The sequence below is a fragment of the Pseudopodoces humilis genome, chromosome 2 (genome assembly GCF_049639895.1).
Source record: "Pseudopodoces humilis isolate 2021_Gansu_Grassland_sample_001 chromosome 2, ASM4963989v1, whole genome shotgun sequence".
In the NCBI taxonomy this organism is placed as follows: Eukaryota; Metazoa; Chordata; class Aves; order Passeriformes; family Paridae; genus Pseudopodoces; species Pseudopodoces humilis.
In genome coordinates, this window is record NC_142201.1 from 111,929,321 (window position 1) to 111,956,423 (window position 27,103).

A 27,103-nucleotide genomic window follows, 5' to 3' on the forward strand; every position below is an offset into this window, starting at 1 on the left:
GAGACAAGTTTTTAGTAGGAAATTAAATTAAGGTTCCCTGTCCATGTTCTCAGAGTGTATATATATATAGAAGTTCATTAATAATTATTTTTACTGATGCACTTTCGGGCTGGGTTTTCTAGGTGTTTTTTTTGGGGGGGGGATATTGGGATTTGGGGTTATTTTGTTGGGGTTTTTTTCTGAAAATTGTAAGGTTTAACAGTATCAGGCTGAAAGGAAGTAAAAGCACTTGCATCACTGCAGAGCAGCCAAAAGAGGTTTTTTTTCCCCCCTTTGGTTTCTCCATCAAAGATGTGTTAGCATCAGATTGTTGCCCTGCAAAGGGTCACAGGATGCTACATTTCTCATGTCTCAGAAATTCACTTTTAATATGGAATGTATCACAGCAGCAGCAGTGCCATTCCATTAGAATTTTGAAACAGGATAATGAGCTAAATATGGTTTTTTTCCAGTTAATTAGAGGCTTGAATATGCTTTGAAACATTAGTGAGTGGTGTAGCTTTAGCCTGAATGATCCAGTAGAACCAAGGTCAGGAAAAATAAATCCCACAGAAGGAAGAAGCACTGAGAAGGATTTTTCAGGTGGTTTCCTTGGGGAAAGGTGGTGTGATAAAGCAGAATATTGCTTACAGAGGCTCCTTCCACAGTCATCATCAATCCTCTAACTTTGGCTTCTGAGCTACTTATATATTGATTTAAAGAAAGCTGATGTATACCACTACTCACAAAAGAAGAGAATTTTGCATTAGGATTTTATTTTTTTTTTTAATTTTTGTGGGTTTAGGGTTGTTTTTAATGGCTTTTCCTGTTTTATCACACAATCTGAGGCAGCAGAGGCAACTCTAACCCACCACAGCACTCAGGGCTTCGTGTTCCCCACAACGAGGGAGATTTCTGCAGCCTCAGAGGCAGTGAAGCCAAAAGCACAACAGCTCAAACTGATACAAAAAAACATTCAGGAAATCAAACTCTTGAGGTTGGGGAAAACAAAAAGATTAAAAAAAAAGGAAGCTGTTTGTTTTGAACATAGTGACATTAAGTTCCAATTTCAAGGCAATTTGGGAATCTCTGCAACCATTTCAGGTTTGTCAGCCCAGTGGTTTATGAACACATGAATTCTCTCTCAAAGCAGGAGTTCTCACTGCTCCCCCTCCCTCAAGCACACACACTTTGGACAGTGCAGTGCCTATTTTAAAGGAAATTCAGTACCTCGTGTCACTTTTGAAAGGCTCTGCTCTCAGGTTAGAACTCCTGGGACTGTGGTGGGTACATCCATGGCAAGGAGGGCCAAAAAGCCCTTCCAGTTTCCCATAGCTTTGTTTTACTAACTTGGTTCCACATCACTGATATTTCAGTTCCAAAAAAAAGGAAAAACAACAACAACAAAACAAAACCACAAACAAAAAAACCAAAAACACAAACAACCAAATAAAAAAAAATAAAACCAAAGTAGCTTTTAACTGATTTTTATTTTTACTACTTTGCAATGCACAAGCTCTTCTTGACTGAGAGCAGTGTAGCTATAAAATGTCTCAGGTTATGCTGAACAAGCTTCTTAATTATATTAAGGTTTCTTCCACATTCAAATACAAATTGGCACTTTTACAATTCATATTTCTGTCTCTCTGTCTGCAGGAGTGGCTCCAGGCTGGGCAGCCACCAGCACCAGAAAGCCAATATTAACTCCAGAAGATGTCACAATCCTGCAGAAAGCCTCTCAGCAGGCTGGGAGCTCTGCAGCTAATGAGAGGATACCAACACAGCATAAATGAATCAAAGGAGTTTGGAAATGTGTCTTCCAGCAGTTCAGCTACCAGGTGTCTGCTGCCAGTGGAAACAGCTCCAGCATCTAGATAGGCCTTTTCTCCCATGTGTGCTTAATTAATAAGTTAATGCATAACATTAATCTTTGTTTCTGATCAGTTTGCATTTGCTGAGTTATGAAGTTACCTTCAAGCTCCCCTTTCCCAGCCAGGATGGATGCTGCTCCCCTAATATTTTATTAAGGATAAAATCAGTGGTACAGGATGGCAACAGCCTCTTTCAAAGACATATTCATGGCAGGGGGAGATGTAAACATTAATATTTAGACTTCTGTCTAAATTCCTAAAGACTTTTACCATCCTCAGGTATTTCTCGTTCCCCCAGGATCAGTTCTCATTGCAACCAGCCAATGGTCAGATTCAAAGATCATCTGGATCTCTCAAACTGAGCAAAGCACATGAGAAACACCAAAGAATTTTTCTTTACAGAGCAAACCTGCAAGGGTCTTTTAGTTGAAAATAGTAGCAGCTCTCAGGCACTCCTTTACTGTTTAGATAAACAAAGTAATTCACATCCATCCCCAGATGATTGCTTTAATATGAGTTTTTGGGGTTTTTTTTAAGATCATCTTTCTTGTTCTCATAGGATACATCTCAGAAAAAATAAATAAAATAAAAGTCAGGACATTGGGCTGCACAACTGTTTCTATCAAACTATATCTGAGATTTTATCCCCTTTCTACTTTCCCCAATTCCACCAGCAAAAGCACTGCCAGTATCCCTTACCTTGAAGGCTTATTTGCTCTTAATAGAAAAGTTATGCATCACTGTGCAATCATCTGAAGGCCAGATGGATTCTTCTTCCCTCAGCTGAGTTTTATGTCTGTGGGTATTACAATACATTGGGACTTGATAATTTATGAAAATTGTTTACCTTGCGAGGTCTCCCAGTCACTGGAAGTGTAAAACTCGGGGAGATGTCCTTGTCCAGGAATATCAGCTCTTTTAACTCACATGTCTGCAAACTGCTTTCTGTCCTCAAATATATAAACATCAAATATTTCCTCATTGGCTCCTCTCAGCTGCCAGTGTAATGGACTCTTCACAAGTTTCGTTGTGGCACATTAAAATAGTCCACGTCATGAGACATTTCAAATGCAATTGTTTCTGCTCAATAAAGAATTATTCTGTTGGTTGTGATTGTTCAGAGGGAACCATGAGAGACTAAGGACATTTGGAAGAATAGGAAAAGGTAATCCAGGAGGTTTTCCATCTTTTTTCCCCTCTCTAGCCCTCATTAAATACAGGCAACCAAGGTTTTGGGCAGACAACCTCGCACCCACAGACCCCATCAGCTATTACTCTTCAGAATTAACAAAGAACTATTACATAACCTGAAAAATAGAAAAGGTAAGATAAAGAGTGATATCAACCTTCTGTAGATATCCCTTTAATGAAGCTTTTTTTGTCTCTACCAGCACCCTAATTTTATTAATTCAGGTAATCACTACATTTACAGCTGCAAATAAATCAAAGGGGTTTCATGATAGCACAAGCAGCTCTTGCAGACAGTTCAGGCAGCTTCCAGCACCACATTTCCACCAGGGAACAGTTTCCTGTGTATTCAAGGCACTACTACATCCCCACTTCTACTCCAAAGAAAAAGGATGAAAGAACCTAAATCCTCCCCAAACCCCCCAAAAATCCAGACCTAAACCTGACACAGCGGCACATTCCCTTTTCCTGGGAGCACTTCAAGGCACGCAGCAAAAATGGTTTCACGTTTCTCTTCCATTCAGAGTCAATAAAAAGCTGGGCAGTCATGGATGAAGATGTGTTACTGAGACTCACAGAAATGTAAAACATTCTAAAATTGAAACTGCTGGCCTTCAAGGGGCTGTAGGTAATAGCTGAGCTGCAGCCATGCTGCTTTTAATTTAACAGCACTGAGTGACAAATGATAGCATGGCATGGAGAGAAATGGCCTCCCTGCAGAGTCCTGCTCTTTACTACATTTTTAGTGTGCTTGCTAATCAAATATGAAAATAAGCATACCGTAAGCAGCACCTTTTAGTTTATGAAGGACTTGAACTAAAACCTCACAGACCGCTCAGGCGGTTCAGCTTGGAAGGTTTTCCATCTGGAAATTATCTCTTGCTGTAAATTTCTCTCTTTCACCTTTATGTTTATCAGAAAACCAAACATAAAAGCCTAAACAGGGGATTTTTGGAAGTCTTTAGCAGGCCTTAGCACAGTCAAAGTCAAAAATGCTATGTAAACTATGGGTGTAAAATTCCTTAACTCTGTCAAGGTACTCCTCTCTAACCCTAGTACTTATTTCAAGACTTGTCCTCAGCCTCCTCTTTCTGCCATTTTATTTACTCACAGTTTATCATCACAGTCTGGGGACAAAAACTGTGCCCTCCTACTTCTGACCCAGCTCCAAATTCTAATCTCAAGACTCCCATTATTTATCTTCTACCATCTGAGGATTTTTTTAAACGTTGAATTAACCATTCAGACCACCCCATTGCCCTACAATTCTAACCGTGTATGAATTCAATTTCTGAACACAAGCAGCATCTGATACCCACAGCTATGAAACAAAACACTCAACAAAGTTTATACAACCAAGCAAAGGATGGTTTGCAGGGGACAGCAACTTTTGCCTCACTCCTCTCAGAGGTTGATTCAGGCACTGAAATAGGATTTAAATCAGCTGTGAAACTTCCTGCAAGGAAGCAAGTGGAACCTTTGCTTCTGTTTGGCTTGGTGAGATGGGACAGTGCTGCAGAAAAAGGGTGCAGGGTCTCAGGTGCAGCAAACCCTTCTCACATGCTGCCAGGGCAGGCCCCCAAAACATCTCTAGAGGAGATGCTACACCTGCCCCATCACACCCAGAAGGAGACGATAAAAAACCCACAGAGATAAAAATCCCAATCCATGGGCATACAGGTGCCACAGGACAGCAGGAGCAGTTCTTATCACCCTGCTCCACTGAGCACTGCCTTTGGCCACGCACAGGATCCTAATGCATGACAAATTGTTCTGTCTCTGAGGACAACATGCAGCCCTTTGTCTCCAGGTACTGTTCTGTTATGCAAAGGGTAAGTCAAAGCCCTGATTTATGTGAGGCTCCAGCCACTGCTTCACTCTGTGAGAGGGTTTTTGTTGTGTGTTTTATGCTTGGTGTTTGTGTCCTGTGCACGGGACGAGCACGAGGGTGGTGAAGTTCAAAGGAGCATTAAGGTACTGTCACTCATCCATCACTCAGTGACAGCAGAGCTTGGGCACTTGGCTTCTGCAGAACCTGAACTCTCTGTAACTTAATAACTAGGTAGGCAGGATGAAGCCAGTATGTATGATGAAGCCAATACGCAACAAAAACAGAGAAAAGAGAGGGAGAGAAATGGAAAAAACATGTCGGCTCAACTGACAAATTCAAGGAGCTACTGCTATTTTCTACTTTGAGTTATTCAGGGAAAATAAAAAGAGCATATAGATTTAAATAACTGAATTTGCCCAATTCACACCAAAGGATATGCTGGCTCTTCAACAGCAAAAGCTCAGCAGCGTTTCCCAGAATCCCTGATACACAGAGATGACACAGACATAGACCAGACCTGGCATGTTCTAGGACCCATCTCTGGCAATATTTTAATTGCTGGAGCCAAGCCCCATCATGGTACCAATGCTTTTGAATAAAAGCTTTCATCTGAAGTAATGTTTTTACATCCTAAAATTGGTCCTGATCGACTTCACCTTTAGGTAATCAACAGACACTCCCAAGGGATTTTGTTTCCACTGCCCAGTTTCCTTGCCTCCACTGAATTTCTGGTAATGGAAATTTGAAATACAGAACCCGAGTCATTCAAAGCTACTGATCTTGTTAATTAAGGGCCTCCTGCTTTCAGATTTCTTCTAAAAGTCAGATTTTCCTTTAGCTCCTCCAGACCTCCCTTGTGTTACTGTTTCAGTTGCTTCAACCTCAGCTCTGCTCAGTTCTTTACCAGAACTACAGGGTATGTCTGTACAGCAAGGCTTAAAAAACGCCTTAATCTCTCACACTAAAGCTCACAAGGTTCAATTAGAAGAGAAACAGTCAAAACCCTCATCAGCAGAGCATAATCAGTGTAGATGTGGCCCTCTATCCCTTCCCTGGTGTAATTTACAGTAAAACATGCAAAAAACAAGAGGGGAAAAAGGACGGGCTGGAGACAGAGGTGATCATCTTAAACAACTGACTAATCATTCATAATCTGGATTCACATATTTAGTAAGTACATCCTCTTCCTTTTCATGGGCATGTGTTGACACCTACAGTAATTACTCCCAGAAAGTTAACTCTCTCAGGCAATATTTCTACCCTGCTTAATTGCACAAGTACCAGCTCGCAGTCGATCAGCACTGATGAGCACTGACATCCTCCTGTCAGCCAAGTAATTTGTTGGCAGAAAATGCCACAGACACTCTCTTCTCTACCTTTCAAAGCTCCTCATGCAAACGAGGCAGAGTAATTAGCACTGACCTTTGGGCTAATGCTGGCTGCCAATCAGCAGTGCCTCCCCACTCAGCAGGTGTGTTTGTACATCCCTATTTAACAACCAGGAGTACAAAATACACGTGGCAGAGCTCGCAGTCTGCTCACCAGCCGGGCTTAGGATGTTTCCCCCAGCACTGCTAGAGACTGCAAGTGCCCAGAAGGAACAAAATTCCTTGACACTCCACACCTCAGAGGATTAAAGGCAAATTTTAGACCAAAAAATACCAGAAACAGAAAACAAAACAAGCAGTTTTTTATTTTTTTTTTATTCAGAAAGCTTTCAGTGCTAAAAATGCAGAGTTGCAGAAGTGAGGGCAAACTGAAGCCTAGTGTGGGGGGATTCCACTTGGTGGAAAAGATGAAAAAGTTTTAAGAGTTAAAGTGACTGCACAATGCTCCAGGTTTCTGCAAGTGACTCCCCCAAGACAAGGGCACAGAGGGCTGTCCAGTCCATCCCCCTAAACCTTCAGGGTTTACTCTGAGCTCCCCTGCTCCAGGCAAATTGGTTACAGTCTCATTCACTGTCAAGCAAATCCAACAGAAGATAAATCACCCTGCATTAATCTTTTGCAGTCTGCATATAATACAAAAGAGCAGTAACCTGACACTTTAATCATGGCACTGTTACAAGCTGCTGTTCCCCACCAAATGAAAGTGTTCTGCACTTGGGCCCATCATCATGAGCCTCATCACAGCTGCCACAGAGTGGGAAATGCCATCTCTGCCTGTTTTCAGGAATAAGGGTTAATACAGAAGCCGAGGGAAGTTGCTGGTGCCTACCAGGATGGAGGAGGAAGCAAATGGTCCTGGAGCACAGCTATCCAAGTAACCTCCCTGTTCAGCTTGCTCTAAAGATGCAGAATTGCTGGCATGGGGACCTCCATGGAACAAAGGCAACAGGTTCTCTCTCTAGTTCAGTTTGAAGCCTCAGAAATATAAAATTTTACCCTAGGGATCTGTTTGTCAACAGGATGCCTTCCAACCTGACACATCCAGAGTTTGACACCGCAAAAACTCACCACTTTTTCTTCAGCATCTCCAGTTTTCAAAGGTGACAAAAGCACTTGTGCAGTGACATGCACTGTCTTTCATAGATGGACATAAAGAACTACTTCAGAAATCCATAACTAATTCACTAGGTCACAGAAAAACACACAACTAATTGCCTACCCGTGGTTCATACTTTAAAGAAGTCACATGTACATCTGCAGTAGCAGAAATGAGCTTTATCTGGGGAGAAGGGAAAGGATGATTTGTATTAAGCTTAGTAATTAATCACAAGGTCACATTCCTGAAGAAGAAGAGTCCTGCCCAAAGAATTTCCATTAAAAAATAAGGCAAGGCATACAGGCTATATCTAGAAGTAAAATTGAGATAAATTCATCTAAGTCACACACATTTCTCCTTCTGGGTTGCTCCATGGAACAAGTCTTTCTTTCCCTTTGGATCAGAGGAAATATTCTTGGACAAATTTTCTTTAGGAAATCCTGAGCCAGAGGCTGCCTCTGAAGCCAGGGAAAACTGCAGTTTCTCAACACCTTCAAGCAGATATAAGTTGCAGATATATGTATGTGTCACATGTACATAACACACACAGAGCTTCGGGAAGACATTTGAAACAGAGTTCCCTTTTGTATTTACTTTACAATCACCACGGGACACAACAAATTAACTGAACTAATCAACTAATAGAGAACATTACCTCTTTCAAAATCTAGATGTTGTGGTTGCTGAGTATGGGAATTGATACCAGACAGCCTTTAGTCACTGACTGTGTTACTGATTATGTCCAATTATGGCAAAGAAAAAGGATTCTGAAACATTTGAGCTGGGGCAGAGAGAGGGAAGCATAATTTGTGCCTTATGTTAGGCAGATCTTCCCCCACTATTACAGCATTATTCAATTATTCACCAGCTATTTACCACCGAGGAGACAATCTGGCCGTGTGCTCTGCAGTATTTACCCTTTTGCCGAGCTGTCTGGTGCTCACACGTCCTGTTAACAGGGCACCAAGGGGTGACGCCGAGCCAGGCCGCACTGCAGCGGCTCAAATCATGTTCAGCTCACAGCCAATTTGTCAAGGTGGGAGGTTGAGTTTCAGGCCTGGAATGTAATTCATATTTCAGCGTCCTGACGAGAGGCAGCGCCGGTGCCCGCTGCACGCAGGGATCCTCCGCGAGCCCGCGGCGCGGTTATCCCACACAGAGAATGCCTCCTGTGTCTGGGCACCAGAGAGCTGCTCCTTCTGCCTGCCAGCACCATTAACTGGGTGAGCTCTTGGCTTATGGCTGAGCCTGGCACCCACAGCTCTGACACACGCAGGCCGTGCGGCGTAAACCAGACAACGCTCCCCGCTCCCAGGGGTGGTTTGGGTGAAGTGCTGCCTTGGGGGAGCAATGGACATCACTTCTTTTCCACTACAATCACCTCCTTTCCACAACCCCCAGCAAAAAACAAAACAAAAGCAAAGTAAAATAAAAGTAAATCAATCTATATCAACTCATAAAGGAAAACTTCTAATTCAGCAAAAGGCTTGTACCTCAAAGGGTGAAATAGGCTGAGGCTGTCACTCTCCAAGCTGAGTTTAGTCTCTTAGATGTCTCTAAAAATTAACCCATCCCTAAGAATAAAATAATTTCCCTACATCTCATCACATAAATCTTTAATTTAGGAAACATCTTCATGGTAAATTACCCTAAAATCTGCCCAGGAAAGGGCGATAAGAGGAAGCCTGGAACTGAAGAAAAGTGGGCAGCTCTATTTCCACCATGCAGATAATAAATGTTACAGAGAGTTTTATCACTTTTTTAAAGGCATTCATGCCATCATACCTGAAAATCTTACGATTTATAACACATTTCATAAATGTGTTATGTGTTATTGGGCTAGACCCAGGAACCCTTGGGTCTAGCTAACACTAGAGAAGAGCCAAGCATCTGTCTCAGGCAGGACATACAAGAGCAGGGGCACAAACCAAGGCTACCCTCATTCCTGGCTTCAGTCCACCAACTTTCACTTCTCAAGCCACAGAACAATCTCTGCATGACCCCAAGGCAAGGCCAAGGCACAGCAGAGCTCCCAGCCCATGCAGCATCCCAAGGTGGCAAGGCCAAGCACCCACACCACGGGGCTTCCCATGGAAATAGGCTCCTTCCCTCTCTCAGGGCCTTGCAGGTCACCTGTAGCAGACCAGGAACCCCTCTCAGCTGCCACAGAAAACTCTTCCAAGCCAGATTTTAACCTGTGATAGTTCACAAACCAACCCAAGACAGCTCTATGTTTACCTCAAATTTGAGAGCACCAAAAACAACAATATCAGGGGTTATTTTACCTTTTGCCAGCCAGCAGCCCTCAGGAAGTCCTGGTGTCCTTGGTCATCAGAAAGAGCCAGACACTCTTACCCTGAGTTGCTTTAAGCATTGCTTTAAGTATGCACAGCTGTGACAGGGGAGCCTCCATTTACACCCAAGCAAAGAAGCCCTCTGCAGACTGCACAGCATTTTAAACAGGTGCTGAGGACTAGACATGATAAAAGGCCATTAAAAATAAAAAAAAAATAAAAAAATAAGTGCACTAACCCCGAGGGGTGGTTTGTTTTTCCCTTTATAAATGTTTTTAATTGATTCTGCAGGACAGAACGCCAGAGTAGCCTTTTAATCCCAGTATAAGATTTGCCCTGAGTAAAAGGTTGGACTGGATTTACTTTTATCCAAATCTGTCCCTTGTGTAACTCTGTGGAAGACAATCAAATTACAGCATGGGAAAATACACACTTTTATATCTAAATGCAAGCTGTCTTTATTAACTCACTGCAGATGGATGCAGGTGCAGGTAGTTGCTACTGATCCCATTTAAAAAACTCAGCTACAGCTTCCCCTAAAGATATGTGGATGCTGAAAGGAAAAAAGTTGAAGCTGCACAAGTCAAATGTTAAGCTCCTACAAGAAAAAGAGAGGTTCCTGTGACAGTAGGAGAAATTTCTGGTTGCTTGGGTCTCCAGTGCTGCTCCCTGATGACCACAGGCTCCAGGACAAGAGCACATCCTGCACCAGGGAATATCCATCAGGATGACTGGGAGATGCATTTTGGGCCCCTGAGGATACGACACATTTCTCTCTTGCATGTCATTGCATTAAGCCACTTCTTCTGTATCAGATGATCATTTCCTCAGCAGTTTCTGGAAGGAGCTAAATCCCTTAACTGCCTTGGAACAAACCCACAAGTCATCAGGCATCTCGAGGGGACACAGGGCTGCAGCTGTGCCAGGCACTGCTCCTCCCAGGCTTGGCATAGCAAGAAAGGGGACAGGCATCTTCCTATTCAAGCCTCAAAAAACCAAGATAAAAGCACAATGCAGCTTGATCATCTTTCATTTTTGTGGGTTATTTTTTTTTGTTGTTGTTGTTTGTTTGGATGCAGCCCAGTTAGTTTTGATTTGATTTGTTGGGGTTTTTTCACTCTCATCAGTTAACAGGAATTAAACCAAAGGAAAGGCCCAGCTGGTTTGATGAAGCCACCCAGGAGGTTTTGTAAACAACATGTAGTGACTCCACACGTGGTATCACTCAGTTAATAAATAGGAGCTCATGCTCTCACCATCCCTGTGGCTGTGCAGGGTCCTGAAGGGTGCTGCAGTGCACCAGCCCCTCACAGGTAACAAACAGGATGCTGATTTTTCCCTGGGAAACTGCAGCTGAGGTAGAACTGGAGTGCAATCCAGACCACAGAAATGCAAAATTGGCATTTCACAACACCTTCAGAGAAATGCCTGCAGTCTGAGCATACCACAGATGGTGTTTCTGGTGGGCTTCTGCCAACCTCTGAGGCCACCCAAGGGCTACTGTACTGTAAAGGTTTCTTGGCCTCTTTGTCAGAAAATTATTTTTTTCTAGGAGGAAAGGAGTTCAAGGTTATATGAGAAATGTTTTGCCTCTGGATAGGTTTATAATTTTTCTAGCTAGTGAAATTCCTTGTTTGGAGAAAAAGAAAAGGGTCAGAGCATGACATCAAAGCTTGCACAGGTGACATAAAAACCTTCATGCCCTTCTGTCCAGCAAATGGCTTTAACAAGACCAATCTTTTCCTGCACACTGCATCCAGGAGAGAACAAAGTCCTCCCTAAGATGCCCACCTAGGAAAATGGATTGTTTTTGTTGGTTTTGTTAGCTGACCCATTAAAAAAGTTCTGTGAAAGTATCAGTTCTCTACTGGCTGCACCTGCACTGCTCAGGTCTGCTGGCATTGAGAAAACACTTTTTAAGTAGGGAAATGCTCATTTGTGGAGATTCCAGTCATTCTGTGAGAAGTCTAAAAATATTTATCCCCAAAGCAACCCGATAAGCAGCTAATAAGTCTACAGATGTGCTGAGCTCAGTTTCTCTGCTGTGAGGACTGTCTCAGAGCAGAAAGCCATGGATTTGAGAGAGTACAGGAAGTCATATAAACTCCAGCTACACATCTGGCTCGAGCCTAGAAATTTCCCATTTCTTGGCAGGTGGGCATGGATTTCCAGACTCTCCTCTTTTGGGCTTCTGGGAGTCATGTGTGGGGGCAGGCACCCCAGAAGGTCTTTTCAAATCTTCAGCAGGATTGTAAATCCTGGGGGGTTTTTTCTGGCCTCCCCAGGATTTTCTGCTCCATGGACCAGAAAACCCCTAAAGGATTGAGAATCAGGATTGTCCAAAAAATCCTCCAGGGCTAACGCTGTGGAATCCACAGCTAGATGGAATCATTCATTGAAGAATGGAAAAAAGATAAGAGGCTGGGATTTCAACCCCCCTTGGCTTCAGCAGCACCCTTGGTGGGGTGGTTGTGCCCTGTGCATGCTGCAGGGCTCTGGGTCTTGTTTGGCATCTTTCTTCTACCCCCAGCCACAGGACATGTAGCCATCTTCCAGTTTAATTTATCTGGATGGCAACCTTCAGGTTTTGGAGATGCCACCACCTCTAATTTTCATGTGTTTGAACAGCTGCTTCAACAGGTTCCCTAAAATGTTGGGTAAGAATCATATCCTAAGAAAAGGAATGTGACTACTGCCAGCAAGAGTATAAAATATTTTATGAGATTGTATCTACTAAAGAGGTCTTGTTTCTAACTGTGGCAAAAAACAAACCAAACCACCAGAAAAAAACCCCCACATCATTTATTTTTAACCTTTTTGTTGCTGTTTCAATCTCTAAATTATCGTTAAAATCTACTCTGAGTGCTCAAATGCATACACATTTTTTTTTCACAACAGGATAACTAAAATGAAGCACTTTCTTCCCCTTCCCTTCCCTTCCCTTCCCTTCCCTTCCCTTCCCTTCCCTTCCCTTCCCTTCCCTTCCCTTCCCTTCCCTTCCTTCCCTTCCCTTCCCTTCCCTTCCCTTCCCTTCCCTTCCCTTCCCTTCCCTTCCCTTCCCTTCCCTTCCCTTCCCTTCCCTTCCCTTCCCTTCCCTTCCCTTCCCTTCCCCTCCCTTCCCCTCCCTTCCCCTTCCTTCCCTTCCCTTCCCTTCCCTTCCCTTCCCTTCCCTTCCCTTCCCTTCCCTTCCCTTCCCTTCCCTTCCCTTCCCTTCCCTTCCCTTCCCTTCCCTTCCCTTCCCTTCCCTTCCCTTCCCTTCCCTTCCCTTCCCTATTTTTTGAATGCAAATGTCAGAAGTTCTATGAGCACACAGGTGCTAAGCCAGGCTTGGGGACTGAGCTAAATTCTATGGGAGCACTGCAAGGTACAGAGCTCAATATGCAGCAAAATGAGATTATAATGGGTGTAGTAACTACCTGGATTTGAAGGATAAGGTCTTCCCACCCAGGGAAGGGCTGAGAGTAGATGCAAACCAAATATTCTTCCAATTATATGCCATTGATTACCTCCCATTGGTCTACCAAGGAGTAAATACCATGTTGCTTTATATAATTTATGTAATTTTATTCACCATGCTCCCACTAAAATCAAATTAAAATCCCTTCCTGGCATCTTTTTGTTCAAAATCTTATCCTTTTTCCATCCCTCACTGTGAATCATTATCTTACAATAAAAATAAGCTCTATTGTGACCACATGGATCTGAAGCTTTAATTGCCTTCATCATGTCCCTTAGTTAGCTAATTCAAGAAAAATAAAGGTTACAGAGAGTGGGGAGGTGAAAAGTCTTTTCTCAAGCCACAGGACTCCTTCATGCTTTTTGTCACCACTGATAGGCACTGTAGTGACAAAGGTTACATTAAATGATCTTTAACAGAGTGTTCTTTAAACACAAACTCAGAAAAAAAAATAAAATTGCACTCAGCAAACAATATAAATCCGGTGCTTTGGCACTGTCTGAAAAAATGAGAGTGAAATTATCAGGGTTGCAAAAACATTTATTTCCACTTACAGACCAAAAACTCGCCAACAAAATCAAGTTGTTTGATTGATTTTAGTTTTTATTAAGTCATCCGGGCCTGCTACAGCCATGGTCTCCATGTTAAAATCTACTGCAATTTCGTTTATTAAGCATTAAAAAAAAAATTAAAAAAAAATCATACAAGCTGATGCCGTACTCCTAAATTTCTTGAAGCTACAATTGACTTGTAACAAAATCCCCCGGTGAATTACAAATAGGGCTGTCAAGCCATAACAGCTCTATTACAGCTTCTGCTCCAGCCTGTGCTAGCCTTTGTACAGACTGCCAAAATCCCCACCTACCCAGGGGAAGCCATATCCAGCACGAGAGGAGAGGAAATTGTCCTGCTATGAGCTGTTCTCCCACTGAACAGATTGCACAGGTTGTTCTCTCCCTGCTGCAATGCTGCCTGGGGTGATGAGCAGCAGGTGATGAGCCCCGGGCAGCTTGGGGTTTTGTCCCCTCTGTGGCTCTCACAGCGTGTCAGGATTTTGTGACAGCAGACAGGCAGGGCTGGGTGGGGATCAGCCCTGGTTCAGGCAGCAGCAATGTTTAATGCCTGCCTCGGACACAGACAGCAAGTGGTGTCATCTCACTGTGCCCAGCACACCAGGGAGACGGGGAAAATGGGGTTGGGCTTTCAGGACAAAGATTCTTCAGGTGCAGGGATGGGAAGAGCTGTGTGACTCTGTGTGATTCATGAACTCTGAAGCCAAAAAGACTGAGAGGTTTCCCTGCCTCAGGCCATTCCAGATGATTTCTGTGAGACACCAGACTATTATTTTCTTAAAAACCTTTGCTGGCCAAAGCATTCAAACCTGCTTTTGCTGCTGATTTTGCAGCACAGCTAGTGTCCAAGAGAAAACTTCTGAATTATTCCACAGCTTCCACCCCTCATTGTATTTGTTTACCTCTTTGCAGTGATTTAATAATTCACACCGTTTTGTATAAGGCACATTAAGAAGTTTCAGCAGGAAGGGGAAATTTCCAGTTGGGTTACAAAGTAGACCTGAGATCTTCTAAAATGCAATGACAAACCTAATAAGAACCAAAGCCAACGAGGCACTTTACAAAGTCAGACTTCTACCTTGGCTCTGCCCTGTTGCTGAGGCACAACAGATAGACACAAAGAATAAAATGTAATGACTTTCCAACGAAGAGCATTTTCTTTAAAGGAGTATTCTGCCACCATTCACCATTTAGCCTTGCCAAATCTGGCAGTGCCCCAGCAAGGGCTGGGCACTGGCTGTGCCAGGTGCTGGTATCCCACAGGGAAGCCTGGAGCTGAGTTTTGGGGTCTCCAGCCTGAAATAAATCCCCTCCCTTCCTGCCTCCCCACATAGCTGCCGCTTCACACCCTTCTGCAGCTGGAAATCAGCACCACAGAGAAACTGTGGCCTTCAGGAGAGCCCCAGGGACTGTGGCACCCTGGGGACTGATGCCAGGGATGTGGTGGCAAGATCAAAGCAAAGGGAAAAAATCACCCCATACTTAACAGAACATTTCTTCATTTTTATTTTTTTTTTCCTTTTACCTCCGAGGGCTGGATAAAGTGTGCATGGCCTAAAAAGAAAAATATGTGCGCATTACTCTAAGCTTCTAATGGTAGCAATAAGTCTCAGGGGTGTTTCTCTGAGTTGCAGTTGGACTTTTACAATATGCAGAACCCCCTTTTAAGGCATCTCAGTCTGCTTTCTCACAAATGCAAAGAGCTAGGCAATTATTGAGAGGTTGGAAGTGCCACAACCCTCAAATGACACAAGAGCCGATGTATTTTTCTTCCAAGAATCTTACACTCTTATGTTCTGCAAAGAGATTTATAATGCTCTGCTCCCATTCCACATCCAAGCCCCTGCACAGCATCTCTGGAGAGAGGGGTAACTTTAGCCCTGTGTCCAAACCCTGCTAACGCTAAGTGAAGGAAACAAGAATGCTTCCCCTGAGTCCTCTGCTCCTGCCTCTGATATTACTGATATTTCAGGGACTAAACCAGATCTTTTTCTCTTTTTTTTTTTTTTTTTTTTTTCCCTCCCCTCTCACTCTCCCACTGGAAAATTAATCAGCTTTTCATAAACTATAGGTGAAATTTCTGACAAGCCTTCTGAGCTTTTTCAGATTCCTTTGTACTAGAAGATATAGATTTTCTTTGCATAGTAGTGGCAACCTCTCCCTCAAGATACAGGACTAACATTTAGCCCAAAACATCAAGTAGATTTCATATACCTGGTGATCCAAGCCCATAAAACTTTTAATTGTTAAATATTTAAAAAATATTTAAAGAATATTTCAAAAGTTTTATAGCTTCAGTATCACGACTACACACAGACAGACCTCTATAGCAAACTCAATATGTTTTACAGCTTACAGCTTGACAAGAAAAGTTACTTGGAGAAAGAAGTCCTGTTGATAAAATGATAGAATAATAGCAGATAAGCTTGGAAGTTTCCCTTTTGGGAAGCCACTGAGACATTTTTGACCATTGGTTCTCTTGGCTCTGTGCCTTTGGAGTCAGATTCTGCACAGACACCGAGGACATGGATGAAAACAGGGTGTGATCTAAATTTCAGATTGTAAATTCCAAAGCATGAGGAGAGAAATATCCAAGTTGATTGTTCCACTGCAAGATGGAAAACTTTTGCTCTGTCTTCTCAAGGAGCAAAATCTACTGTGATGCACAGGATCTCCCTGTTAGAGCAGCAGAATATTTAATCTGTAATTTTAGCACTCTTCTAGCAGGCACTTTGCAGCAAAAGGCCATAGCCAAAATAATTGCAAGGACTCATTAGGAGGGCATTTCACTGCCAGGGATTACCTACACTAAAGGTAAAGACCTGGGCTTGGGAAGAAACCCCTGTGGAAGAGGCTCCTCTGAAAAGGAGTGAAAACATGGAAGCAGGCAGACTGAGGGGAAAGGGTTCTTTAGGTGCTGTGCTTGTCACGGTTAAAAACAGACTAGATAGACAAAAATGCAGCTCAGAGTGCTTAAAACCCAAACAGCAGTAGTGGCAGCCAGAGAGAAAAGGCCAAAGAGCTGATTTTGTTCATAATGTCTACATAGATTTTGCCTCAAAGCACAAGTTGAGATGGTGGAGCCTGGTCTACACAGGGTAGAGCTGGATCACAATCATCCAACATTATCTTAAGCGTGGAGAAGCTGCTTGGTGGGTGGGTATTAAACATCTCTTGTTTTGTGGGTATTAAACATTGGTGTGGTGCTATTAAACATCTCTTTTTACAGTCTAAATGCATCCTTTAGCTGGTTATGGTACTTGTTCAGCAGAGGATATATTGAATAGAAATTACAAAAGAAAGGAGAAAGAATGCACTTAGTTTTGGGTGTTAAGAGCAGCAAAGACCTCTGACTTCTTCAGCCTTCAATGTCTTCCTTCTGCCTTCTGTCCTTCTGATGGGATCTCTTAAGTTGCAGCAGGAAATTGATAAAGCTGTGCTACAATTCTGAAGGCTGGCTGGTGCCAGGGACAAAGTTTACTTCAATTTAATTTTTATTTTGTATTTGTTTGAAGGAATGTAATAGTTTCTTTGGCTTGATTACAGTTATTTTTATAGTCCATGCTAGGGAGGTGTTCTCTTACAGATTTTGGGTGGTATCTGATACACTTGGTTTTCCACAAAAACCCTGTAGAACCTTGTTTGAAGAGGACAGCTTATATATGAGGAAGAGGTAAAAAGGGGCAGAAAAAGAAATTTCTCTGGCAGCCAACTCCTCTGTCTCCAAAAACCCACATGCACAATGAGAGAAGTTGGGAACAGAAAGTAAAAAATTGAACCAAGTATTAACTGAATATTAAAAAAAAAAAAACCCAAAACAACAAACAACCAAAACCAATCAAAAAACTCAAGAAAATATCTATATCTAAATCTCAGGAATAGATTTTGCATGTTCATATTGTTTCCTATTTTCATTTGACTTCCTTGGCAGGTAGCCCAGTGCTCCATCAGTGAGAGGAAAGGAAGTTACAGCATCACATTGTTGTAGGGATTGAATTTTATTGCTTTGCTGTTACAATTAGGCAAGTATTAACTCAGTTAAATGAGGCACTTTTTTTAAAAAAGTACATACAAGTGGGAATTGTGACTTAGTCCTCAACTAAAGCCCCCCAAAATGCTTTATGAGAGTGAAAGAAAGAGATTAAAAATGGCCAAACAATAAAAGGTGAAGCAACTTTAAAGGGGCACGCTAAAAATGGGAATCATTATTGGTGATTAGCTGACAAGCAGCCTGAGGGGAAGCTGCCTGGCAGTAAATATCCAGCTGGATCTGCCAAAAGCAAGGCAGATAATGCAGAAAAGATGGGGACAAAACATCTACACAGAACGTGGTTTACAGGGGAAGGAATCCCAGGCAAATCGAAACGGCTGGTGGGATTCACAGGGTTAAACCTGGATGGCTCAGAAAGGCAAACAGCGACTTTGTCTCTAAAATATCTCCTCGAGTCCTCTCCCAGCCTTATTTTTGGGGTTTGTGGCAGGTTGGGCTGCAGGACACAGCAGAGGGAGGAGGGTCAGGACGATGCTCGGTGGGGACAGCAGGGGACAGCAGGTACCAGGGAAAGCCTGCAGGGGGAAGGGGCTCTAGGGCACAAAACTTCTGTGGTCTGAGCCCAATTTCAGCCTCTGCTGAGCTGCACGAGCTCTGAGAGTAATGAAAGTGAGAAGAGCCAACCACCCCGCGAAAATAAAATGCTTCAAATAAAATGTAAACGATACCTAAGGACAATTTCCTGCTGGGTGGGGAGGGGGAACGACAGGAAAATTGACTTCAGCGATGCTTATTTGAATCCCTGGTCAGACTGTGGTGCAAAACTACCAGACCCCCATTTTTGGTGGTTTCTTTTCTTTCCATTTAAACAAATAGGGTTTAGCATTTATATGTTTTTTTACTGGCTTCATTTCATCTCAGTGCCTTAAAATAAAATGTTTTACTCTACGCTCCCATGAACACAAGTGAGACTAAACACTTTTTTTTTTCTGTCCTTGCTGGCCTTGAGGCAGGAGAAGAAGCCAAAAAAGCCTGCTTCCCTAAATCCCTAAAAATTAAGAACAAAAAGCTCTGGTTATTTCACACTCTCCTGCAAACATACACTTCTTTAAAGGGCTGGAAGCTAAACTCAGTATTAATTACAAGTCCATGGTGAGTAAACACTCACTTTATTGAAGAAACTTAAAAACTGAGCTTTTTAAGACTCCTGGATAAAAGAGGAGTGGAGATAAAGGATATTTCTCCCCATATGTGGAGACCAATAGAATGAATTGAAAGATTTCTAATGAATCCACACCTCAATTACCTTCAAAATGATATATCAGTGACGAACCTGAGTTGCTGAATCTAATTAAAAATAAATAATAAAATTTGCTAGCTAAATGCTCCCTTAATGATGGCTCTTAAGTCGTTACTTGATGGCAAAAATTCAAAGCAGAACCTGGTCGCGCACTAAAATATTTTTTCCGTGTGCACTTTATTTCTGTTTGATAATTAGAAATCTTAACAGTCAAAAGTGATTGATGCATTCAGGATTTCAGAGTCTGTGGGATTTATTCCAGCAATAAGGGACTGGTCCAAGTACCATTCTCTTGGAGAAGTCCTGGAGCCCAGGCAAGTGGAGAGGAGCAAAGATCATCCTGAGCTTTCAAGAGAGGAGAAAAGCAGAGCCAGGCAATTCCAGAGCAGGTAACCTCATATACCCAGAAAGAGATATTTATTTTTATATCTATATATATTTCACACAATACATTTCTAAGCAGCTGGAGGATTACAATGTCTTAAGAAGCCAACTCAGATTTGTCAAGAATAAACAAATCCTTGTCAAACTCATCCAATTTATTTCTGTGGCAGGATAATCTAAAAAGTAGTGGATGTGATTTATCTTGTCTTTGCTAAGACTTCTGGTGCTGTCCCCCGTGACATTCTCATGAGCTAACTGGGGAAATATGGGCTATTATGAAATCATTTAAATGTGAAAGCAGAGTGAGCTGAAAAATCCCGTGTACTGAATATTCTTCATTCACCAGAGGTTCTCTGGCCATCTGAAAAGGATAATGAGGAAGCCAAGGTAAAGCTGTTCTTTGTGTTTTGTGCTGTTCACCTTTGCATGAGTAACCTTCATGAAGACCATGTGCCTGTTTGTATGTGGGAATGAATCAAAGGTGAGGGAAATACCTCTAAAATAAATATTGTTTTTTAAATTGGGAAAGTAAAATTCATTAAGAAACCCCAAAGGGCTGGACCAAGGACTGAAAATGGAACATTTAATGGGAGTGCACACCCATTAAACAGGGAATTACTGACCAGGTAGTGATAGCTTGGAAAGGATCTGAGGAATCAGAGCAGCTCAGAAAATGAAAGGAGGTCAATAGCATGGCTATCCATATGAATAAACAGGAGTGGCACATGTGAGACAGCAGAAGGGATGCTCTGGTTTCACTTGGCACTGCTTGGACTTTTAATGGTGCAGACATCTGGGTCTGGCCATTGTCCTTGAGAAGAAATGCGAAGTGGAAAGACACCACTTGGGCAGCACTAAAAAACCCCATCAGGCATACTGAACCCATGGCACTGATTATCAGCAATTTACCTCTCCAGACTCGATGATCCTGATGGGTCCTTTCCAAATCAGCACATTCTGGGATTCTGTGGTGGTGGGGGCTGCCAGGCAGTTCCTTGTTTTGCTGTTGCTAAGTGAGTGCATCTTGCTGCCCTTCCAGAGCTGGCTACGTTAATTAATTAAATTCATACCATTTTACAGCAAAAGCAATAAAAACACCAATAGCCATCGTGCCCTCTAGGATCTAGAGCAAATATAATGCACCAGCAATGCCAAAGGGATAGACACAAGCCAGGGTAACACAACTGCTGAGCTGAAATCTATTCACAGAGAAAATGGTTTGCACACTGCTTGGATTGGATCCCCTCAGAGCTGCCTCCCTCGTGCTCAAGCACAGCATCAAGCCCCCTGTTGGGAAACTAAAATGACACCATTTATCCTCTACAGCATGAAGCATTCAGGTGGCAGGAAGTGGCTTCCAGTCCAGCTGTGGTCATCTAAGGACAAGTCCAGCTCTGGGAGACTCTTTTCTGTGTTTCCCCTTCTGTTGAACACACCAAGACAAAATGACACCCCCCACCCTCCCCCCCAAAAAAAAGGATGCTACATCCACATTCATAAAGTTTATCAGCTTACAGACTCCAGGACAGGTATATCATTCATTGTTTTGCACCAGTAAGCAGAGTAGTATACAAAAGCATGCAAAATCAGTTATGGTACAGAAAGAACCTGTAAAATTCAAGAAACCGGCAAGCATCAAAACCATTCCTATTTTTCTAGGAAGAGGATTCCTGAGTTGTGTATGTTGGCATTTTCAAAGACCCTGTACTTGGGTAAAGCACACAGAAACAACGTGGCAGGGACATAAAACAGGGGAAAAATATTATCTAATACAGATACTCAGAGGCAAGAAATGATCGTGGGGTGAAATTACAGTACGTGGTGGGCTACTTTATTTTGTTGAAAGGTACATCTTTGACTGGATTCAACAGAGTAATAAGATGAAAAGAGGTCCACTGGTGAGGGAGGAAAAAAAGCAAAAGTTTGGAAATACTTGACAGAACTAAAATAAATGACAGCTTTTTTCGATATCCCATAGGCAGGCTGTAGAAGATGATGTTTTCCAGTATCCATGGAGAAAGTAAAGTCTTAGACTGATGTAAGTCAGTTTTGCACAAATGCTGGTCTGCTTAGTTAAAACCTGCACTTCTTGTTTCTTTTAATAGATAATATAGGTAATATCTAGCTTTCACTCCAGACCCATGCTTTAACACTCAGAATTTATCCATATTTAATTACAATTTTATCACACTAATCAAATAAATTTACTTTGTCCTCCAAGCAATCACCTCAGTATTTCAGTATGTAAAAAATACTTTCATTATGTTTATTATAAAAATATAAATGTTTCCACTACAAATCATTTTACATTAGTAAGAGGCCATCTACAATTGCACAATATATAATCTAAATGAGTAAGTAATGCTTTTGAAATACAAGTTAAAGTAAATACATATTGCCAATCAAATCACATCTATACATTGCTTATTGGATGCTAAGTTACAGCACAAAAACTAGATTATGTTAACAGAAATAAATAAAATGGAAACTATATTGGAAGGTACAAACCCAATAATATGGCATGTCATTTCATGAGCAGTTTGCATTTTGCTTGATGTCCATAACCTGTACAGGCAGATGGCCACACGACCTCTATTTCTCTACTCCACACTGAAGAATTGTACACTGCTATGTTTACATATGTACAGGGGGACAGGGAGTACAGGATGCTTGCAACAGAGGCCACTTACAGTACAAATCAACTTCTGACAGCGAGAGAAAACCAAACGGGTTTTAAAAGCTCTCTACTCCTAACAGCAAAGAAAAGCAAAACCGAGCTGCTTTGTTTTTTCCCCTCGGTGGGATTGAGTCTTTCATGCTGAGCATGCCTGAACAGTGGGCAAGGAACACAACAGGATGCATGGCAGGAGGAAATTGAGGGTGGTTGGTGCAAAGTTTTCACGTGTCTAAAACCCTAAGAACTGGGTGTGTGTCTCCAGAAGCATTCCCCACAGGTCAGCCCCCCACACTCCAGCAGCAGAATGAAGCTGAGGAGAAATGTCACACAAAGCTGTCCCCACACAGTGTTTGCCACTGGATTTTGGTGGCTTAAATTCACTAATAGTGTCTGATTTAGAGCAACCTCAGCCCAAAGAAAAGAAAGATTCTGAATGAGCTAAACAACACAAAACACAGCTTTTCTATCCAGCATGCTGCATTTCATGATAGATTGGGGCAGATAAGGGGAAGTGTTCTTTACAGCTTAAGTGCTTTATTTTACCTTTCTTCCTTTTAAAAAAAATAAAATTATTTCAATTTTAAAACCCAGTAATTTCTCTTTCAGAAAGAATTACTAATTATTATGCTGTCAATGTGTTTCAAATCCAGTCCTTTACAGCACGCTCACTGCCAGCACTCATGAGAAAGCCTCTAACTCTGCTTCTCTTTAGCAATGTGTGATAAGTGTTGTGCCTGGACATTTTGTAAACCCTGGATTCATGCAGAGCAATTTCAGCCCCACAAGCCCTAGAAACTGATCCTTTCCTCACTTATATACCAAGGAGCTTCAAAACCCAGGCCAACAGAATTATGCACAACTGGTCACCTGCTTTTGCATGCACAGGGGAAACACAACGTGCCTTTTTCATCTGCCTCCCACAGCGTCTTGGACTTTTAGGGATTCATCAGAATCAGGTCTAGATTCCAGAATGTCAAGTTGGGAAGCAGAATGGTTTCTCCTGGTGACCAAGGCCTGCTGTCTGAGTGCCTGGCATCATATCTAGCGTGTTAAGAAGCACAAGAAGTGGCTCACACTGTGTTTTAAACCACTCATTTTCAGAGCAAAGAGTGGTGTCTTCTCAGAACTGGGACTGATGTGCTCCAGAGCAACAACTTAGGAGTTGGGAAGCTCTTTGGAAGACGCTGAAAATGGTGGAGGGCCCTCAAAATCCATCTTCCAGTCTCCTTTTTCCAGTGGGAGATATGACTGCTTTCCTAGACTTGGGCTCCCTTCTGCTTTCGTTCAAGGAATGGTACCCACAGAAGCTGTGCCAAAAGTTCAGGTCCCCCAGAGGATGGCAGTGCCTCTACAGGGGGGTTTCTAGCTCAGGCATGTGTAAACTTCCACACCAAAGCCTCACAGCTTAAGTCATCCTTTTAAACAAGGGCCACTTCCCAGGGAGCTCAAAAAGCATCATCAGTTAAAGCAGGATGCAACAACCCTGGCCCTCTTTTTATATTTTCTCACCTGAACACCACCCAAGAGCAGGGCTCCTTACTGTGGCAGGAAAGCAGCCCTGGGGAAGGAAATGGGATGTGCTGTTTGGGGCAGATACTGACCTAAAGATCAATGCACACACCACTGTCAACACCTGGTTGAAAATACCACGCACAGCAAATGGAAGAAATCTCATTTCCATTTTCATAATGTCAGTGCTGGAAAAAAGACCACCTTTCTTTATTTCCTTCTGTATTTCATGCACGATGCTATGAGTGTAAAATCATCTAGTAACTAACCCTCAGACAATTTCTCAGGTTGAACCAATGACGTTTTGATAACATTTGGCACTTGGCAATAATACAGCCAGGTTAAGGTATTTAAGCATAAATATAAACAATAATGGAAAAAAAAAACCCCAAACAAAACAACAAAACAAAACCAAACCAAGAAAATAAATAAGCCTTTTAAAAATTAAGACTTGTTTCTATTTAAATGAACACAGGGAAGCTAACATAATGGTGAAAATCTTTTCTCAACTAACTCAAAGTCACTACGAAGTTTATTTCTGTGTTCCTTCCTGAAGTTGAAATAGCATGTTACAATGACACTATAGTAAATATGGCCAGACAGGTTGTGAGGTATAGTCCTCTATTTCCCTTGCTTTTAAAGAAATAAAATACCTGTTACAGATCTCTTCTGTATAAAAATACTGCAAGTCTTTCTTTCTTCTTGTTTGCTGTATAGATCAAATACACAGCTTTTATGTCCATGGTTTTTTTCTGTTATTCAGTCACTTAATATTCAAATGGCTCTAGGTTTTAGTAACACTGGTTTTTACTTGGAAGGATTTTTTACATTTTTTTTTCTTTTGATATTTACTATCTGCATTAACAGTCAGTCAAGAGCACCCACCCTTTAGGATTAACAGATAGAAAACAAGTTTGCTCCTATTTTTAAGGCATTTATACTCAGTATTTGAGTGTCTTGTGGGTTTGAAATCTCAACCATTGCGTTTCCAAAGCTGTTGCAAGGAACTCCTTTAAATTCTGTCGTTTCTCAGCCATCACTTTTGACCTGCGATGCAACTTTTCTCCTTATTTTTTTTTCCTCTCCTGAGCAACATCATTTTGGTACCTTACACAGGAACAGGGCTGTTCTTTGTATGAGTTTCTAGAGCTTTGATACTGCTGACAATCTTCTTCTGAGGGCCCACCACTGTGACGCCAACTTTCTTCATGTCACTGGAAAAAAAGAGAAGGTGTTGGAGTAAGGACACCGAGTTTCACAGCACTGATCTCAACAAACAGCAATGAACTTGCCCATCTCACACTGCTGCACTGCAGGAGCCTCCAGGTACAGGGACACTGCTGAAGAACAAGCCCTGGTGCAAAAAACACCGAGAGCAACTGTCTGAAAACACAAGGGGGCTGCAAAAAGTAGAGGAAAAGCTCATGTGGCCTCATTGTGTTTGATTATCTGGATGAAAAGGCAATGAAACTGTTCTCCAGTGATGCAAGCACTGGGGTTTTGGGGCAAGGGGGTCACTGCTGGATCAGCTGAGCCTCTCTAACACCTCCATTCCCCAACCAATCTGACACATCACCACCCTCCGAATGGTCCTCTGGACTCTGCCATCAGCACTGAGGTGAAGGAGTCCATGGCCCAGCTTCCAGTGCCTCCCCTGGTTCTCACCTCTTGTGGAGATCCCCAGTCTCATTGTTCCTTGTGCAACACTGAGGTGGTTTAACACCTGGGAAAGGCTAATTAACCAGGAGCTCACAGGAAATTGAGCATTCCTAGAGGATTTCTACACTGTCCCCAAAGGGTAATTGTTACAAAAACCCATTAGCACCCTTTTTATAGATGCAATAATCCATTAATGAATGGCATTGATGTGCTTAATTGTTGGTAGCACAGCTGCTGCATACTTCTCCATAACTTTCCCTGTGTCCAGCCAGCCCAACTGGGAATTAAGATTTCCTTTGGCACTAAAATTTTAACTGTGCTGGATGCCTTTTCAGGTGCAGAAAGAACATTACCCTACTCTTACTTGTCACTTGAACAAAGATGGATTGCATTTAGAATGTAATAAACTTGCCATTTGCTCACTTCCAAGCACAGCAGGAAGGAGTTCAGCCCCTGAGTAATTATTAGCATAGAGGATGAAAACAGCTACAAAGAATTTGCACCCTCACCTGGTTTGGTGGAACATGGGATGGGCAATAAAGGGAAAGACTGGCAGAGTGCCAGCTGTAGAGAAACTCCCATGTAAAATACAGACTTTAAAGAATCAACAGAAAAACTTCAGTGAAAAGAAGTTATGTTAGTGTACCAGATGATGCATGGTACTACTGTAATGGAAGCAATTGGGAATTTCCTTGTATTTAGTGAGAAAAAGCTGTGGGACCATGGCCTTCACACAGCCACCAGACATAGATTTCCTTCATGGCTATTTCAACTCCAACAAATGATTCCCACTTGTCTCTTTAAATGTAAGCAAATTTTAGCTAAGAATTGGAAACACCGTGTAAAAGTGCTACCTTTATGCTTGGGTTTGAACTGGTGAAATGATGAAAATCCACAGCAGATTGCAACTTACTCTGTGGAAATCTTGGCTATGGTGTCACAGGAGCTGTACTCCACCCCTGTGAAAATGTCCTTGCACTGCCCTGTCCGAAAACCATTGAGCCAATCACCCGTGGTGCGGAAGGCTGAAATGTCAATGTTGCTTTGGTCCAGGAGGAGATTTGATGGCCTGAAATGAAAGAGTAATGCAATGAAACTTAGGGAACAGGGAGAAACACAGATTTATTTTGTATCTAAACTCAGCAGTGGAAGGAGCATCCAGGCTGGATGTGGCTTTGCTGTTCGTCTGAGGGAGTTCCCAGCTGCTGAAGCTGCCACGGGACTGGCGCTGGCAGCTCTGACAAATGCTGGGCAATCATCCTGCTGAAGAGCACCAGCATCCCCTGCCCGTGTTTAAATCACTGCAGCATTCACAAACTGTATTGTTACCTCACAATTTAATGAGCAAAGCACTGACAAAGACTAAATGAGGTTATATTTATGTGATTCACCTGGTCCCAAACATCACACAGACGATGCACACCCCATGAGTGTGTTGGTAGAATTTGGTCATGTCAAACGTTCAGGATATTGTGGCCCACTGAAAAATCCTGAAGTTGCTACGAAGTTAAAAGCTTCAACAATAAGCAAAGCACTGATTTATGTGTATAAATAGGTATATAATGTGTATTTTTGTTGTTTTATTGCAGGCTTAAAGCCAAGCAGGTGCTTAGCTGCGCTGTGCCTGAGACTGAACTAGAGAGTGTTCAAAGCAGTTATCTCTGCAACCTCACAGTCTATTCTCTGCCCCATAATTCTTCTTCCCTCTAGTAACCTGCACAGGAGTCTGACTACTGCTGCTGAACCCATTTGAAGTGACTTTTTTCACTGAAAGCAGTGAAAATGAGAGGTGGCTGGACTGACAGCATAATTTGAAGGCAGTGATTACGCAGTGTAACAGGTAGGGGACAGCTACTGGAACTGGGGAACTGATCTGGGCTGTAAAACACTCTCTTCACTCCAAACCC

General features: G+C 42.4%; 1 protein-coding gene across 1 annotated transcript in view; it reads right to left on the reverse strand.

Annotated features, from left to right (window-relative positions):
* Window positions 1-20,840: 20,840 nt before the first annotated feature.
* The window catches only part of EPHA3 (EPH receptor A3), a 177,095-nt gene continuing 170,832 nt past the window's right edge, over window positions 20,841-27,103 (reverse strand). Inside the window, exons 16-17 of the mRNA XM_088051865.1 lie at window positions 26,110-26,265; window positions 20,841-24,751 (exon numbers count right to left, since the gene is read on the reverse strand). Of these exons, the coding sequence (XP_087907991.1) occupies window positions 24,646-24,751; window positions 26,110-26,265 (262 nt within the window). The 3' untranslated portion in view covers window positions 20,841-24,645. The remainder of the gene's footprint in view (window positions 24,752-26,109; window positions 26,266-27,103) is intronic.